This window comes from Octopus sinensis, linkage group LG10, assembly GCF_006345805.1.
Source record: "Octopus sinensis linkage group LG10, ASM634580v1, whole genome shotgun sequence".
Lineage (NCBI taxonomy): Eukaryota > Metazoa > Mollusca > Cephalopoda > Octopoda > Octopodidae > Octopus > Octopus sinensis.
The window spans coordinates 32,177,583-32,195,984 of NC_043006.1; the positions used below are offsets into that span (position 1 = coordinate 32,177,583).

Consider the following 18,402-nt stretch of genomic DNA (forward strand, 5'->3'; position numbering starts at 1 on the left):
CTATCTATCTATCTATCTTCTATCTATCTATCTATGTATGTATGTATGTATCTATCTATCTATCTATCTATCTATCTATCTATCTATCTATATATCTATCTATCTATCTACCTACCTACCTACCTATCAACATGCCTACCTACTTGTCTTTCTGTCTGTCTATCTCTACCTCTCTCTCCCCCTCTCTTTATCTATCTATCTATCTATCTATCTATCTATCTATCTATCTATCTATCTATATATATATCTATCTGTCTATCTTTCTATTTAATTCACATGCACATATAACGTTTTCTTGATTGTTGAACAAAATAAAGAATCATCTCGTTCATATGTTGTCGACGTTTCATTGACAGAAATACACAACTATTTTGTCGTCACTGGTTCTGGTGTGTGACTACTTTGATCAAGACCCAGAACTCAAGCAAGGGCCACAATGTGGAGTTCGTTTGTTGGAAATGGTTTCTGTGACCTTCAGCGACATGGAAAGAGAAATACCAGTAAGTAGCTTTGGTTGATTTCTGTGGCTTAAATTTAATTCCCTCCATCATATTTCCGTTTCTGTATCAGGTCAAAAGACACTGGCGAATATGATGACTGTCCATATGTATTCCTTCAAATATACAAGTTCTGTTTGTTTGTGTGTGTATGTCTGTGTGTGTGCGTGTGTGTGTATGTGTGTCTTTCTTTTTTCTCTCTCTTTCTGCGTTTCTCGGTTTCTCTGTGTACTACTTTGTCTGCTTGTCTGCCTGCCTGCTTGCCTGCCTGCCTGCCTGCCTGCCTGCCTGCCTGCCTGTCTGTCTGTCTACCTGTCTGTCAGTCCGTCTCTCTCTCTTGTAGTTTTCAGCACCTCTGTAATAATAATAATAATAATAATAATAATAATAATAATAATAATAATAATAATAATAATAATAATAATAATAATAATAATAATAATGATAATAATAATAATAATAATAATAAATAATAATAATAATAATAATAAATAATAATAATAATAATATAATAATAATAATAATAATAATAAAGATTCAGACAGAATCGGGTACTTGAAAAGATATGCAGCAAGTAGATAGACCGCTGGTCACCGCCTTTTGTTGATAAGTATCAAATAGTATATTCCAGTTGTTTCATTCTATTTAAAAACACCTGTAATGAGCTGACAATTATCCATCGTCTGTTATTATTCATTTGCTTATATATATATAATATATATATAATATATATATATATATATATATATATGAAAATAATAAGGGTAGAAAATTTAGAAAAATTTTCATACCGGTGGCTAGCATGCGTAATAATGTCAATAGTCAACTTATTTTCATATATAATAGTGTATAAACAATTTATGTATTTATACACAAAAGCGGTGACCTTTGACGGGACACCTTACATGCTAGAAAGGGCAGTCAAAGCTCAAACCATGAACAAAAGTAATTTCAAAGAGAATGAAAATAAAAAAAATATTTTTATAGTTAACCCCAAACTCGAGTTTCTGTATTAATGAACAATAAATTAATCTGTCATCTGTACTTCATCAGTGGGGTCGCCAAAACTAATATATAACTATGTAGCTAAAACGTACAGAAAATACATGTGTGCTGCACACGTATACATTATATTTTCAAATCTACCATGCAAGCACAGTTGCATTCGGCAGCAAATAATAATAAAATTAAAACTGTGTACCAGAAAGGCTTTGAAATTATGAAAATTTTACTGTCAAAATAATAAGTGTAGAAAATTTAGAAAAATGTTCATACCGTTGACTAGCATGCGTAATAAAGTCAAGAAACAACTAATTACTTTAGGTGCCAAAGTTATCGTAAGCAGACACAGACCTCCGCTCGTTCTTCTCGTCCTTGATGCAACGGAATATTGCCGACATGACATCGTAGAGAAGAGAGGGTTGCAATGGTGCTCGATCGGCACTCATTTTATGAGTGTTGTATTTAAGTACACAGTACACAGGTTCTCCGTCAATTACGACGACGAATGTTCCAGCTGATCCAATCAACAGAATAGCTCGTTAGTGAGATTAACGTACAAGTGGCTGAGTACTCCACATACACGCGTACCTTTAAAGTAGCTCTCAGAGAGATGCAGCGTGACATTGGACGTGACAAGGCTGGCCCCCTTTGAATTACAGGTACTACTCATTTTTGCCTACTGAGTGGACTGGAGTAACTTGAAATAGTGTCTTGCTCAAGGAATCGAATTCAAAATGTTACGATTGTGAGTCGAATTACTTGACCACTAAGCTACGCGTCTTCACACACACGATGCGGCATTCAACCAAGGATCGAACTCATGATAAAGTACCTTGGCAGTATTTGCCTTTAGAATATAAACAAACGTAAGAAATCCGGCAAAGGATTTTGTCCAAAGCTCCTGCCAAAATGGATACATTGGTTAATGAAGTCTACAAAAGATAAAAGACGGAGGGTCATGGGCGGATACATTTGATCACTGGTCTTCAGTGATCAACCACAACAACATATCCATTTATATCTAAACTGGTAGAACTAGTTAGAAATAATTAATCGTTTCCAGGAGTGACAGTGTGTGTGTTCTACAACAATTCCTCAATCAGCTCACTGCCATACTACAAACATAGCTGATAGTTACACTCGCACAGGTCGTAAGCACTTCAACCATTCAATGCTCAAGTTCGTGCTGAGGGCCACTCGATGCTCAAGTTCGTGCCGAGGGCCACTCAAATGGCCCTGTAGTAAGAAGTTTGCTTCCCAAGCACATGGTCCCAGGTTTAATATCAGAGTGTGGCAACTTGGGAAAGTTGTCTTCTACTACATCCTCGAGCCGTTCAAAGCCCAGTGAGTACATTTGGTTGGTGGAAACTGAAAGAAGCCCGTTTCATATATATATATATATATAATATATATATATATATATATATATATGAAAATAATAAGGGTAGAAAATTTAGAAAAATTTTCATACCGGTGGCTAGCATGCGTAATAATGTCAATAGTCAACTTATTTTCATATATAATGTGTATAAACATTTATGTATTTATACACAAAAGCGGTGACCTTTGACGGGACACCTTACATGCTAGAAAGGGCAGTCAAAGCTCAAACCATGAACAAAAGTAATTTCAAAGAGAATGAAAATAAAAAAAATATTTTTATAGTTAACCCCAAACTCGAGTTTCTGTATTAATGAACAAATAAATTAATCTGTCATCTGTACTTCATCAGTGGGGTCGCCAAAACTAATATATAACTATGTAGCTAAAACGTACAGAAAATACATGTGTGCTGCACACGTATACATTATATTTTCAAATCTACCATGCAAGCACAGTTGCATTCGGCAGCAAATAATAATAAAATTAAAACTGTGTACCAGAAAGGCTTTGAAATTATGAAAATTTTACTGTCAAAATAATAAGTGTAGAAAATTTAGAAAAATGTTCATACCGTTGACTAGCATGCGTAATAAAGTCAAGAAACAACTAATACTTTAGGTGCCAAAGTTATCGTAAGCAGACACAGACCTCCGCTCGTTCTTCTCGTCCTTGATGCAACGGAATATTGCCGACATGACATCGTAGAGAAGAGAGGGTTGCAATGGTGCTCGATCGGCACTCATTTTATGAGTGTTGTATTAAGTACACAGTACACAGGTTCTCCGTCAATTACGACGACGAATGTTCCAGCTGATCCAATCAACAGAATAGCTCGTTAGTGAGATTAACGTACAAGTGGCTGAGTACTCCACATACACGCGTACCTTTAAAGTAGCTCTCAGAGAGATGCAGCGTGACATTGGACGTGACAAGGCTGGCCCCCTTTGAATTACAGGTACTACTCATTTTTGCCTACTGAGTGGACTGGAGTAACTGAAATAGTGTCTTGCTCAAGGAATCGAATTCAAAATGTTACGATTGTGAGTCGAATTACTTGACCACTAAGCTACGCGTCTTCACACACACGATGCGGCATTCAACCAAGGATCGAACTCATGATAAAGTACCTTGGCAGTATTTGCCTTTAGAATATAAACAAACGTAAGAAATCCGGCAAAGGATTTTGTCCAAAGCTCCTGCCAAAATGGATACATTGGTTAATGAAGTCTACAAAAGATAAAAGACGGAGGGTCATGGGCGGATACATTTGATCACTGGTCTTCAGTGATCAACCACAACAACATATCCATTTATATCTAAACTGGTAGAACTAGTTAGAAATAATTAATCGTTTCCAGGAGTGACAGTGTGTGTGTTCTACAACAATTCCTCAATCAGCTCACTGCCATACTACAAACATAGCTGATAGTTACACTCGCACAGGTCGTAAGCACTTCAACCATTCAATGCTCAAGTTCGTGCTGAGGGCCACTCGATGCTCAAGTTCGTGCCGAGGGCCACTCAAATGGCCCTGTAGTAAGAAGTTTGCTTCCCAAGCACATGGTCCCAGGTTTAATATCAGAGTGTGGCAACTTGGGAAAGTTGTCTTCTACTACATCCTCGAGCCGTTCAAAGCCCAGTGAGTACATTTGGTTGGTGGAAACTGAAAGAAGCCCGTTTCATATATATATATATATATATATATATATACATATATATGTATGTGTGTGTGTGTGTGTGTGTGTGTGTGTGTGTGTGTGTGTGTGTATGTGTGTGCGCGCGTCTTTGTACCTGTGTTTGTCTCCACCATCGCTAGACAATCGGTGCTGGTTTGTTTACGGCCAGGTCACTTAGGAGCCCGGCAAAAAAGACCTTTAGAATAAGTGACTGGCTCAAAAAAAAAAAAGTACTGGAGTCGATTCGTTTGACTAAAATTCTTCAAGGTGGTGCTCCAGCATGGCCGCAGTCTAATAACTGGCACAAATAAAAGATCAAAGATAAATTAGCTGATTTTTATTTTAATTATGCAAATTAGCCTAGATTGTAAATGAATTTCAACTCCGTACTTGTCAGTTAAAATCGAAACCTCAAAGACTTATAAGTGCCAAAGAATTGTTGAGAGGCCACCACTATGGCAGATCCAGGCTTTGCTGCTTGCCAGGGAGTACTGTTATCTCGTAGACAATTGACAAAGGAAATTTACCATTTTAGGAATGTTTGTTTTCATTCTTCAGTGCAAAAGTTTTTCAATATGTATGTATGTATGTATGTATGTATGTATGTATGTATGTGTGTATGTATGTATGTATGTATGTATGTATGTATGTATGTATGTATGTATGTATGCATGCATGTATGTATGTATGTATGTATGTATGTATGTATGTATGTATGTATGTATGTATGCATGTATGCATGTACGTATGTATGTATGTATTTATGTATGTACGTATGTATGTACGTATCTATCTATCTATCTATCTATCTATCTATCTATCTATCTATCTATCTATCTATCTATCTATCTATCTATCTATCTATCTATCTACCTACCTACTTACCTACCTACCTACCTACCTAACTACCTACCTACCTATCTATCTGTCTATCTGTCTGTCTGTCTACACACATACACAAAATAATTGCTTAAAAAATATTACTGACAATCATCTTTATGCAAACAACAGCTAATAACGTGTACAATAAAAATGGTTCAGTTATATTACTTAATGTAATCTAGACTAAAGTAATGTAAAAAAAAAAAAGAAAACTTTCAAGGCATATATATTAAAACAAAATGCTAAACTACATACGTTATTATAATATATTACGTAAAATATTTTATTAGAAAATATATCTCGACGTGGTTATTACTTTTATTTAAGTCTACATTATTATTTAGTTGTATTATAGTCTTTCCACCGTTCACAATAGATAAAAGCACACATTTTGTTTTTCTTTCTATACTATCATAATGCAGGCTTTTGAATTTATTGAAATCGTTATTTATGTATTTTGTGTCTTTCATATATATATTGGGTTGTCCGGAAAGTTCGTGCCGATTTATAGTAGCTTACCTTTCGACTTATTTTAGAACATGGTTGGGTCCATAAAATAGGATTTGACTACACCTCCATTTAGAGCATAGTTTAAGCTATCTTTCCGTGGAAGAAGGTTTATGTTCTTATAACCTGTGTTAATTCTGTAACCCTTTAAAATGGAAGATAAGAAAGTTCCTTTTCGGCACTTGATGTTTTGGGAATCAGAGAAAAATTGCTGCAGCTCGGCTGGGATGTGTTACTCCACCCTCCATATTCACCAGATATTGCTTCTTCGGATTTCCACTTATTCAGGTCTTTGCAGCATAGACTTAATGGTAAAAATTTCAGTTCCTTGGATGACGTAAAAAGACACCTTGATGAATTCTTTGCCATGAAACCACGTCAATTCTGGGAAGAGGGCATTTTCAAGGTAAAGGAAAGATGGAGAGGCATTGTGCAACAATACGGTTCATATTTGGTTGATTAAAAATGTAATGGCAAGTATTTATTGACTTTTTCTTTCCTTTAAAAATCGGTTCGAACTTTCCGGACAACCCAATATTTTCTATGTAATATATATATCAGGCTGAGTAAAAAGTAAGCAACGTTTTGAAACATGAAATTCATGACAATATATTTCAACAATGCGGAAATTTTATTTATCAAAGTAAGTATCATTATAATCAACACATTTTTGCCAACAAGTTACTAGTTTGTTTATTCCGGTAACATAAAAATCTGGAGTTCTGGAGCTGATGAACAACTTTGAATGCATTTTCAGCATCGGTTTGATTTTTGAACTCCTTCTCTCGCAGGAAACCATCAAAGTGCTTGGAAAAGTGGTATTCGGTAGGAGAAAGGTCTGGGGAATAAGCTGGGTGGGGAAGAACTTCGCAGCCAAGTTCCCTCAACTTCTGGAGTGCCATTAATGAAATGTGAAGTTGAGCATTGTCATGAAGAATGATTGGCCCTCTTCTGTTGAGTAGTCTGGGACGGAAGAGTAGCAGTTTTTAATTCCTTTTGGCAATTTATGGAGTGGTGGGTATAAAACCTTTGTCTTCATTTAGCTGAAGGTGGTTCTGTCTCTAAAATTACTTTTATATGTACGAATTAAACATTGAGAGATGTTCATTTTAGAACATCTAATTTGAATGTCTTTTTCCTGTGTACTTGGAAGTAATATTCCCTAATAATTATAATAATAATAATATAATAATAAAATAATAATAATATATATATATATATATATATATATATATTATATATATATATATGTATATATATATATATATATATATATATAATATATATAGATAAAACTTACTTGGAAAAGGATGCATGGCGTTCGATCATATATATATATATATATAAATATATCAGGCTGAGTAAAAAGTAAGCACATGGTTCTGGGTTGAGTACCTCTGCGTGGCACAATGGTCATGCCGACTGATAAGGGCCTGTTTCTCGATTCAAAGGCGTATATATTCCTCACCTGGACGGGACACTGGTCAGTCGCAAGATTACTCACTTTTGCCAGCTGAGTGGACTGGAACAACGTGAAATGCAGTGTTTTGCCCAAGAATACAACGCGTCATCCGGACCAAGAATCGAAACTACAAACTTACGATCATGAGTCTAACACCCTAACCACTAAGACACATCTTCTACACACACAAACACACACACACACACACACACACACACACAGACACACATATATATATATAATCAAAATAAGCAACAAGATATCAAGAAGTGATGTAGTACGACCGTTTCAAGCGACTCCTATAATTGAACAATGCAATCATTACATTAATCAGCTGAACAAATAAATAGAATTTTAACCAGTCAGACACATTAGTATCATTTTAATCAAATACATTAACAGAGCAGGATGGAAGAAATCCATGTTGACGCTATTGTATCTAAGAATATACCACACTTCCAAGAAAGGCATGAAGCTTACTGGGGTCATAACTTGTAAAGGATTGTGGTTCGCTTCTAATTTATTTGTCGTTTTATCAACTACTAAATCTAAGACTAGAGGACTGTCTGTTTAGAATGAAGGACAAAAGTGAGTTGACAGCTCATGTCAAGGTATGGTCATAGATATTGTCAAGATAATCGGAGTAGTAAATTGGGTATAAAGTACTTGCCTACAAAGGAGGCTGGGTATATATATATATATATATATATATATATATATATATATATATATATATGTACACACTCGTATAATGAAATGGTTAAATGTTATCTAACTTATCACGTGTGTTTTACGCGCGAGAAACATCGATTAGCAATAAAGAGGACTACCAACGGCATCCCAAAACACGCACACATGCACACACACACACACACACACACACACACACCACACACACACACACACACACACACACATTCAAGGAGATGTTCCCTAGCACATCGCTAGAGATTGATGCTAGGGTACACATCTCAAAGACCTCTGTATCCCAGTGACATGTTATAGCATATATGTTCATTTGACTTATTACGAACAGAGCAACTTTTATTTCAAATTCTATTCCTTCCATATCCCCAACTGGATAAGGTGTGGGCCCCTAACCACCACATATTCGAAGACTCCTACATTAATATGCCTGCAAGATAACGAGAGAACCCTTACATGGTCCACTCGATCTGCTAGAAAGAGCACCCAAATTACACGGAAATTGCACTCTAGCGCGCTAGATCGTGTGGCTTTCGATACACTATGTGCGGATAGTGAGACGGGATGGTCACGGCTGAAATGCTTTTGACAATCTTTTGCTTGGATCAGCTATTGCTAATCAGTGCATGAACAACAACGACAACAGCAATAACAGAAACAACAACATAAACAGCAGCAGCAGCAGCAACATCATCAACTACAACAATAACAAAGCAATTAAAAGTGCATCAACTTCAACATCATCAACAGCAATAACAAGAACGATAATTAACCACGTGAACATTAGTAACAACAACAACGTTATTAAATTATTTTATTTTGAAAGCTAATTTATGAAATGTGTTTTTCAATGATTCATTTAGTAAATATTCTATTCTCCACAACAGCAGGTGCAGGAGGTTGACCAGTGTAATAGCCGGACCGGTTTGGTAAGTATTTCGTTTTATTCATCATAGAAGTACAGAACGATAAAAATAAATTCGTAAACATCTGGCCATGTTAAAATTATTATTAATATTATTATTAAGGCGGCGTGTCATTAGCAGGCCAGGCAAAATGCTTGGCAGCATTTAACCCATCATTATGCTCTGAGTTCAGATTCCGCCGATGTCGACTGTCTTTCATCTTTTCGGGGTCGATTTAATCGACCTAGCTCGTCAATTTGTGAGGTCAATTTAATCGACCTAGCTCGCCTCTTAAATTGCTGGTTTTGTGCCAAAATTTGAAACCATTATTACCTCCGCCTTAGCGAAGGCGGAGGTATTGTTTTCAGTCGTATTTGTTTGTTTGTCCGTAGACAAAATATCTCAAGTACCGCTGGATGGATTCAGATGAAACTTCCAGAAATGTTTGGCCTTGTGACTGACACGAACTGATTAAGTTTTGGGATCGATCCGGTTCTGGGCAAGGATTCTGGATTACTTTTCCTATTTTTTTTTTTTACTTAATTTTTGAGAGCGATCGGGTTCATTGTTAGTATTCTCGTTTGCGAGAACAATTGAGATTATTTAAGATATTTTCATTGTAAAAATCATCTCTGGCTAATTGTTAAGAGGACATTGGTGTTGCCTTGGCGGAGCTTTGCGCTGTCTGAGTGCTCTTGTTATTATTTATATTTTATCTTTATCATAGGTTTTCTTGGAACGCCTGGAGTATTGCATGCGTAGCGGGCTTGCTTCCTGTAGCCTTCGGTACCATACTATTCATTCTTTTCAGTTATCTAATACTTTCCTGATTATTCTGGCTGTGCCAAGGAGGTAAACCTTTCGTAAGAGTTCCGCTGGGAACTCTTCCAATTTCATTTATATTCCTATTTTAATTGCTGAGTGAGAGAGCAGTGCATGCCATCAAAGTGACACTGGGGTAGAAATATACGAAGCCCAGTATACCCGCCATGACTACCCGTCTGTTAAGGATGTACAAGGCATATGCAGGTGGGGCCCAGCTAGAGAATTTTCTTCAGGTCGAGTAGCCTATCCCGTTCAAAAGGTCCCTGAAATAGGGTTGTTTAAGGATATATTAAACGAAACCGCCATATTTCCAAAGGTGAATTATTCAAACCCCAAAGAATTCCTCTCAGCACATGACTATGATGCTCCCCTGCTACTTCTGCTCGTTATCAGAGATGCACATATCATCAGCCACCAAGGGACATGCTCAACTAGTTAAGGTCAAACAACTGACAAGCAAATCTGGTATTGAGCAGAATATTTGCTGTTAGCCCATCTTTTATACCAAAACAAAACAATGTATATAATAACACTTCCAATTAGTTAAGATGAAAAACCATGAGAGCAACTACCTAGTACTGCACCAGGGCTATTATTATTATTATTATTATTATTATTATTATTATTATTATTATTATATTATTATTATTATAGATTGGATTGTTAAATTGAATTGTTATAATCTTAAATAATCCGTGTTGAACAGTATCTCTTAAATTGATTGATTTTTAGCAACATATTGTGGAAAATAAAATAAAAGGATAAATAAATAAAATACAATAGCAAAAAAGAAACCTCTTAAAACAAGTCCCCGCCCAACACCGTCTAGTTTTCTCGTCTCTTGTTGTTTATTTAAATTTTTAAACATTATCTTGCGGCGATCTTGATCGAATCATTTCTTTCAATACGGCTGTTAAGTAAATGTTCCACAATGGCAATCCTAGGCACAGAATGACGTCGTCACTATATTGTACGTTGTGTTTTGTTTGGTAACATTAATAACTGTACAGTTAGAGTCACACAGCTTGCTTAGTGGGGGCAGAAGAAAAGGAGTGTGAGGGAATGGTGGTGGTGGTGGTGGTGTGCGTGTGCAAGTGAACGAATGTAAGTGTATGAGTGTGTGTATGGACTGAATAGATGCGGGATCAGCAGTTTTATGTCCTACCTCGCCAAGATCACCTTATCTTTTCTTTTCTATTACTGCGTTATTTAATGCCTGAAGACAAATAAGACCCTAGCCACACCCACTACGTTCAGCTCGAAAATAGGTGCTAATATAGCAATGGAGGAAGGTGGTGAGCCGACAGAATCGTTCACACGCCTGACAAAATGCTTAGCGGCATTTCGTCCGTCCTTACGTTCTGAGTTCAAATACTGCCGAGGTCGACTTTGCTTTTTATCCTTCCAGGGTCGATAAAATAAGTACCATTTGAGCGCTGGGGTCAATGTAATCGACTTACCCAGCACCTGAAATTGCTGGCCTTGTGTCTTTACGTTCTGAGTTCAAATACTGCCGAGGTCGACTTTGCTTTTTATCCTTTCAGGGTCGATAAATTAAATACCATTTGAGCGCTGGGGTCAATGTAATCGACTTACCCAGCACCTCTGAAATTACTGGCCTTGTGTCTTTACGTTCTGAGTTCAAATACTGCCGAGGTCGACTTTGCTTTTTATCCTTTCGGGGTCGATAAAATAAGTACTATTTGAGCACTGGGGTCAATGTAATCGACTTACCCAGCACCTCTGAAATTGCTGGCCTTGTGCCAAAATTTGAAACCAGTATATATAAATGGAGGGGTTGCATGATCGAACAATAGGTTATCAGATGTGGGCGCTGACTAACCCTCAACGTCTTCGATTAGTTAATAGAGGAAATTCGAAGGCAAGCTTATTAACGCAGTGGAAATATTGCATATAATAATAAACCAAGAAAAGAGACTCTTCCTGGTGGGACGATCTACTGCAAATAATAGTCAAATCTCCTTCAAATCACACTCTACCATGTATCTTAAAAAGAAAGGGGAAGGTTACGCTAGATAATCTTACTAGGCTAGAGCACCTTTAGAGAAGGTCTACACGGTCAGGTAAAACAGCAGCAGCGGCGGCAGCAGCAGCAGCAGCGGCGGCGGAAGCAGCAGCAGCGGAAGCGGCAGCAGCAGCAGCAGCACCACCACCACCACACCGCAGCAGCAGCCGCCGCCGCCGCCGCCGCCAACAACAACAACAACAACAACAACAACAGCAATAGCAGCAGGTAGTAGGTGACTAAGTTATTTGTCAGAATCGACTTTCGTATTCATTTCTTTCCGATCGATAAAGTATGAACCAGTTGTTGCTGCTTTTGTTTCGTCCCAGTTCAAATTGAACACGTAGTAATCTAGTCTTATACGTAGGATACCGTGTATCTAGAAGTGCATTTCCAAATGTGACCTTTCCAAACGGTCGGGAGCCCCTGGATAGCTCAGTGTGTACCAGTGTCTTCTACTATAGCCTCGGGCCGACCAAAGACTCGTGAAAGGAAAGGATTTGGTAGATGGTAACCGAAAGAAGTCCGTCGTATATATATATATATAATATATATATATATATATATATATATATATATATTATATATATATATATATATATATATATATATATATTATGTATATGTATATGTTTGTGTGCCTGTGTTTGTCTTTCACTATCGCTGGACAACCAATGCTGGTGTGTTTACGTTCCCGAAACTTAGCGGTTCGGCAAAAGAGATCGATAGAAGAAGTACTATGCTTTCAAAAAGTACAGATATAAAGTATGAGAAATAGATAGATAGATAGGGAAAGAGAGAGAGAGAGAGAGAGAGAGAGAGAGCGAGAGAGAGAGAGAGAGAGAGAGAGAGAGAGAAAGTGATAGAGAAAGAGAGAAAGAGAACGACGGAAACATTGAAACGTCTTATGTCAAATAAGTCAGCATCAAATCAGTGACACGAAAACGACCGCGCAAAAGCGTCTCGCACACTTCCAGCCATGAATATTCCATATTAATTTCGCACAATGAATCTAGAAATAGATGGTCCAAGATGTCCTCCCTTCTTAAGGTAGCAAGCTGTGAGGATTTAGCAACTATATCTGAGGGATCGTTCGAATGCACAGGTGTGCACCCGTTGACTCGCTCATATCAGTGTTATATTTGAAAGGAGAATGCTGCGGTATCGAAACTGAGACCTGGTCTCCACTAGCCACATGCTTATTATTTGGAAGCAGCATGTTTTGAAATGAAGATTGATTTATTTCGATTAAATACAGAAACTAACGTACACAAAACATAAAGACCTTGATAAATATATATTGAAAAGCCAGTTACCAAGACTAACATACTAAATGACAGTGACACATCAATTTGAGTAACATCCGGTAAATATTAATTAATCAAACACATAAAAGCTTCTCTGTCACGAGTGATTTATAGGGTAAGCTTTCAGGATCGGAGCTGCTCACATCATTAACTTTGTAATCTATTATTTCTGTCATTTCAGTTTTCAATAGGTTTCAGGTACTTTATTTTTATATTAAAAGTAAAACAGATGGATAAACAGACAGACACTCACGCACATACATACATACATACATACATACATACATACATACATACATACATACATACATACATACATACATACATACATGCATACATACATAGATACATACATACATACATACATTATGGCTGCCCCCTCGTTATCGAGTATGGCCATTGCACGAAGCTTAACTGTTACTGGTGCTGTGATCGAATGTGACTTTTTAGCCCAGCTAAAGATCTACAATGTCTTGTACAAAATTGGCAACTAAAACCTTTACTGGTAATAGCCGGCTGTAGTTGTAACTGGGCTTCATGTACGTTTGCATGTCGTTTACATACATACATACATACATACATACATACGTACGTACGTACATACATACATATCTGGAATTTTGGAGGCCCTGTGATATGTAATACACTGCCTAAATACAAATCTTGAGAAATTAGGCTTCTCAAAACCAGAAAGGAGAATGCTACAGATCCAATCCATCACTGGAACTGTAAAAATCTGTAAAACTTTCCAAAAGTTAATCATTTAAATATGTATGCGCATGTCTTGATACGTAACTATATGCATGAGAACACATACATAAAACATACAAATCTGCACATACATACACACACACACATACATACATACATACATACATACATACATACATGCACACATGAGGATACGAAAACAAATATTTGTTTTAAAATATCATCATTAAACCGATGTTCTGCATTTACATTAACATAACTCCTTATCTGTATACTTTTATATCAGCTTTCATATCCATAAACCCTTTATGTTCTCTTAATCTCTTACATCAAAGAACCTTCAAAACTTTTATATCCATAAATCTATTACAGAAAACCAAACCCCTTCACACCTCCTTGTAATCTGCTGCTTTTTATTTTGTTTTATTTTGTTTTATTCCATGTAAAAAGGGACAAAGTATGGTACGGTCTGTTGGTTACTAGAAACGTAAAAGTATCATATCCAAATTGTGGGTCTTAGGGCTGTTGTAAAACGCCTCACGAAATTCGTGGAAGTTAAACGCAAGGAAAAATAGGTATTTAGCTCATTGGAATTGTCCCTTCGATTGGACCCAAAATGCGCCATCTCGATAGACATTTCCTGTCACAAAGGCAGCTTGTACAATGCTGGAATATATATATATGTTTATTATGTTTCAGATGCAGTCCAGCTTTCGTTGTCTGATGAACAGTTGCAATGTTCTAGAGAGAACAACTACCTTCTTGCGGTAACATAGTCTCTGCTATTTATTTCTGAAATTGCTTTAACCTATCTATCTATCTATCTATCTATCTATCTATCTATCTATCTATCTATCTATCTATCTATCTATCTACCTACCTATCTATCTATCTACGATCCCTATTAATCATTTTTTCCTCTCCCCCTTTTTTCCTCTTTTTTCTTCCTTTTTCATTTTTCTTTTCTTTTTTCCCTTTTTTCTTTTTTTTCTTTTCCCTTTTTTTCTTTTTTTCTTTTTTTTTCTTCTTTTTTTCCTTTTTTTTTTTTTTTCTTTTTTCCCTTTTACGATCCCTTTTGATCGAAAACCTACGCCACTTTTTTTTTTCTCCCCCAAAAGAAAAGCTCTACCTTGTAACTTGTCCCATCTGTGTGCAGCCCTGTGTGGCCAATAAAGAAACTTATCTATCTATCTATCTATCTATCTATCTATCTATCTATCTATCTATCTATCTATCTATCTATCTATCTATCTATCTATCTAGCTATCTATCTATCTAGCTATCTATCTATCTATCCATCTATCCATCTGTCTATCTGTCTGTCTATCTGTCTGTCTATCTGTCTGTCTATCTGTCTGTCTGTCTGTCTGTCTGTCTATCTATCTATCTATCTATCTATCTAAATATTTGTTTGTCCATGTCTCTCTGTTTATATAGGCGCTCATACACACATCCATCCATACATATATGCATGCATGCATACATGCGTGCATATATATACAGATCGCCAGCCACTACACATTCTTCATTCTCTCTCCTTGTTTCTTTCTGTGTTCCTTTCTGTGGAAGAGCGTAGGCTCGAAACGTCAAAGACTTCTTCACTTCCCGAGCATTAAAGTAATACATCTGTTTGTTGTCTACACCACCCGGCTTCGTCTTTTGCTTTTTTGTGAATTCTTCCTATATATATATATATATATATATATATATATATATATATATATATATAACGTAAATTCATACATGCCTACATACACACATACATACGAACATACATACACACGTACATCTCTTTAGATGTATACATCATTTTAGGCGAGCTTTGGAGCATTCGCTTAACACTCACTTAAAGTGAATATTAAAGTATTGACTGCAGGAAGCATTAGAAATATGATCGACCATAATAACGCTTTGACTAAAGAAAGGTATTAGTTACTCAATGACATTATTATTATTATTATTATTATTATTATTATTATTATTATTATTATTATTATTATTATTATTGTAATCTCTTTATTGCCTACAGGGGCTAAACATAGAGGGAACAAACAAGGAGAGACAAAGGGATTAAGTCGATTACATCGACCCCACTGCGTAACTGGTACTTATTTAATCCACCCCGAAAGGATGGAAGGCAAAGTCGACCTCGGCGGAATTTGAACTCAAAACGTAAAGACGGACAAAATACTTATTTCTTTACTACCCACAAGGGGCTGAACACAGAGAGGACAAACAAGGACAGACAAATGGATGAAGTCGATTATATCGACCCCACTGCGTAACTGGTACTTATTTAATCCACCCCGAAAGGATGGAAGGCAAAGTCGACCTCGGCGGAATTTGAACTCAAAACGTAAAGACGGACGAAATACCGTTAGCGGCCTTCTCGTTTGGCAGGAGAATATAATGATATTTCAGAAATGTCGACAAAGCAGCAACTTCATTCAATGTATTCGAAATTCCATCAATTTTTAAAAATCGATAATATCTGGCATTAAAATGGAATTTTAAAAAATTACTTCTTTAAAACAAAAAGTACGATAATAACAAAAAACACAAAATAGTTATTGCAATAATTATCATCCTCGTCATCGCCTTCGTCATCATCATCTGTAGCAGCAGCAGCAGCAGCAGCAGTAAAGTTCAACCTCCTCAATCATCACAATCATTATCATCATCATTACCTTCATCGGCATCCCCAGCACCGCTGCCACTGCTAACGCCGCAGCTTCAACTACCACCGACAACGCCAACGCCGTTGTACACATTAAATAATGTCGTTCTGCACACACACACTCACACACACACACACACACACACACACACACACACACCACACACACACACACACACAAATATACATACACATACACATGAATACACACAGACATGACGCACGTACATACGTACCTACACGCATGCGCTAATACGTATATCAAATAACGGATGGCCACCACCAACATATACATATATATATATTGTCAATATAACATGTAACTGAATAAGAAGCATACTCTAAAGAATAGAGCAGTAAGTATTAAAACATAACAACCGCGGCGATGCCGGCCCAATGCGCCATAATGACAACAGCAACACCAGTGACACCAACAACATCCCCAGGCCCAGATCAGAAGTCTGTTTAGCCAAGGAGAAGACACGTTGCCAAGTAGTTACGTAACTGGACTATCATAGGATCGTTTCCTGGTCCGGGATGTGGACTGTGGTCTCGTGCAAGCCACTTTACTTTCTCAATCCATCCAGCTGGCAAAAATAAGCTTAAAAACTAGCATGTGCGCAGTAACGAGTCAGTGGAAGGGCCATAAAAGCTTAGGTGCTGCATAGTCAGAAGGGATCTTGGATGGATAGCGATAATATATAGGTAATTTTTCGTTTTTTTAAAATTTGCTTTGCAAAAATCTTGATGTGAACTCGTATGTTGAAACGAATTTTGCTGTATCTCGGGAGGGTCATATGCCCTAACTAACACACGCACTGCTTATATTTTATTTCTTTATTATTTATTTGTCAATTGGTTAACCATTTAGCCAATTAACTAATGGATTATTTAATTAATCGCTCGGTCAATTAATCAATCAGCTACGTTTGTCGAAATCCTTTCGTCGCCATTCGTGACCGCATCAATGACATACCCTCTCCATTCCAGGTTTCAGTCTACCTGTCTGTATCTAGAAAGGGAATGTCGCTTATGAGATCGCAAATGGCAGCGAAAGGGCTTTGATAAATCTACCCGATTGATTGACCAAAAGATTAATCAAACGATCAATTACTTAATTGGTTGATTGGTTAACCAGCTGCGAAATAAAAGCAAAGAAGTGAAACAGAACCAGTGCGTGTGTTTATTATGGGCATAATCCCTCTCCAGAGATACATCAAAGTCAGGAAGCTACACTGGCTTATGCAGCAAGTGGAATTGGTTGGTGCTTAGAATGAATCCGCTGCACTGTACATGATGAAGACCTGAATTTTGTTGGTACTGATGTTGTTATTTCGATCTAGCTCAGTCGTCATTGTACAGACCTATGATCAACAGCATTCCAGCTTTTCATTAAAACCCTGCTTTTCATTAAAACCTGGTGTAATATACGATTACATTTTCCTGTATGGCCGTCCTTAAGGCAGCTGGAAAACGGTTATCTGACGGAAAATTAGCTAATAATTGTTGCAAGTTGGGTATCTACATGGGAGCTTCCTCGTGTGCATATGTAACCTCTGCTATTTGTCATTGTTATTTCGATTGTCCGTTGTAGTATAATAGCGGTTGTGTTTGTAGTAGTAGTAGAATGAAAGAGGAAGAAAAATGAAATTAAGAGTTAAGCTGGTGAAAAAGTTCATCGCAGTTGTGGCTTAAAAAGCAGATGAATCTTCAATGAACATTTTTGACTCACGACATTGCATATATAAGACTATATTTAACTATATTTTCTTCGTGCAGAAGGAATCCTTGGGAAATGGTTTTTTGACCATGGTGTCGTTTTGAAGTCATGTAAGAC

At 36.9% G+C, this 18,402-nt stretch overlaps 1 protein-coding gene across 2 annotated transcripts in view; it reads left to right on the forward strand.

Annotated features, from left to right (window-relative positions):
- Positions 1–18,402, forward strand: part of LOC115216475 (myb-like protein I) — a 34,959-nt gene that overhangs the window by 13,397 nt on the left and 3,160 nt on the right. For both annotated transcript variants that reach the window (XM_029785841.2, XM_036506490.1), the window contains 3 exons: positions 357–500; positions 9,002–9,043; positions 14,588–14,655. In XM_029785841.2, the coding sequence (XP_029641701.1) occupies positions 357–500; positions 9,002–9,043; positions 14,588–14,655 (254 nt within the window). The remainder of the gene's footprint in view (positions 1–356; positions 501–9,001; positions 9,044–14,587; positions 14,656–18,402) is intronic.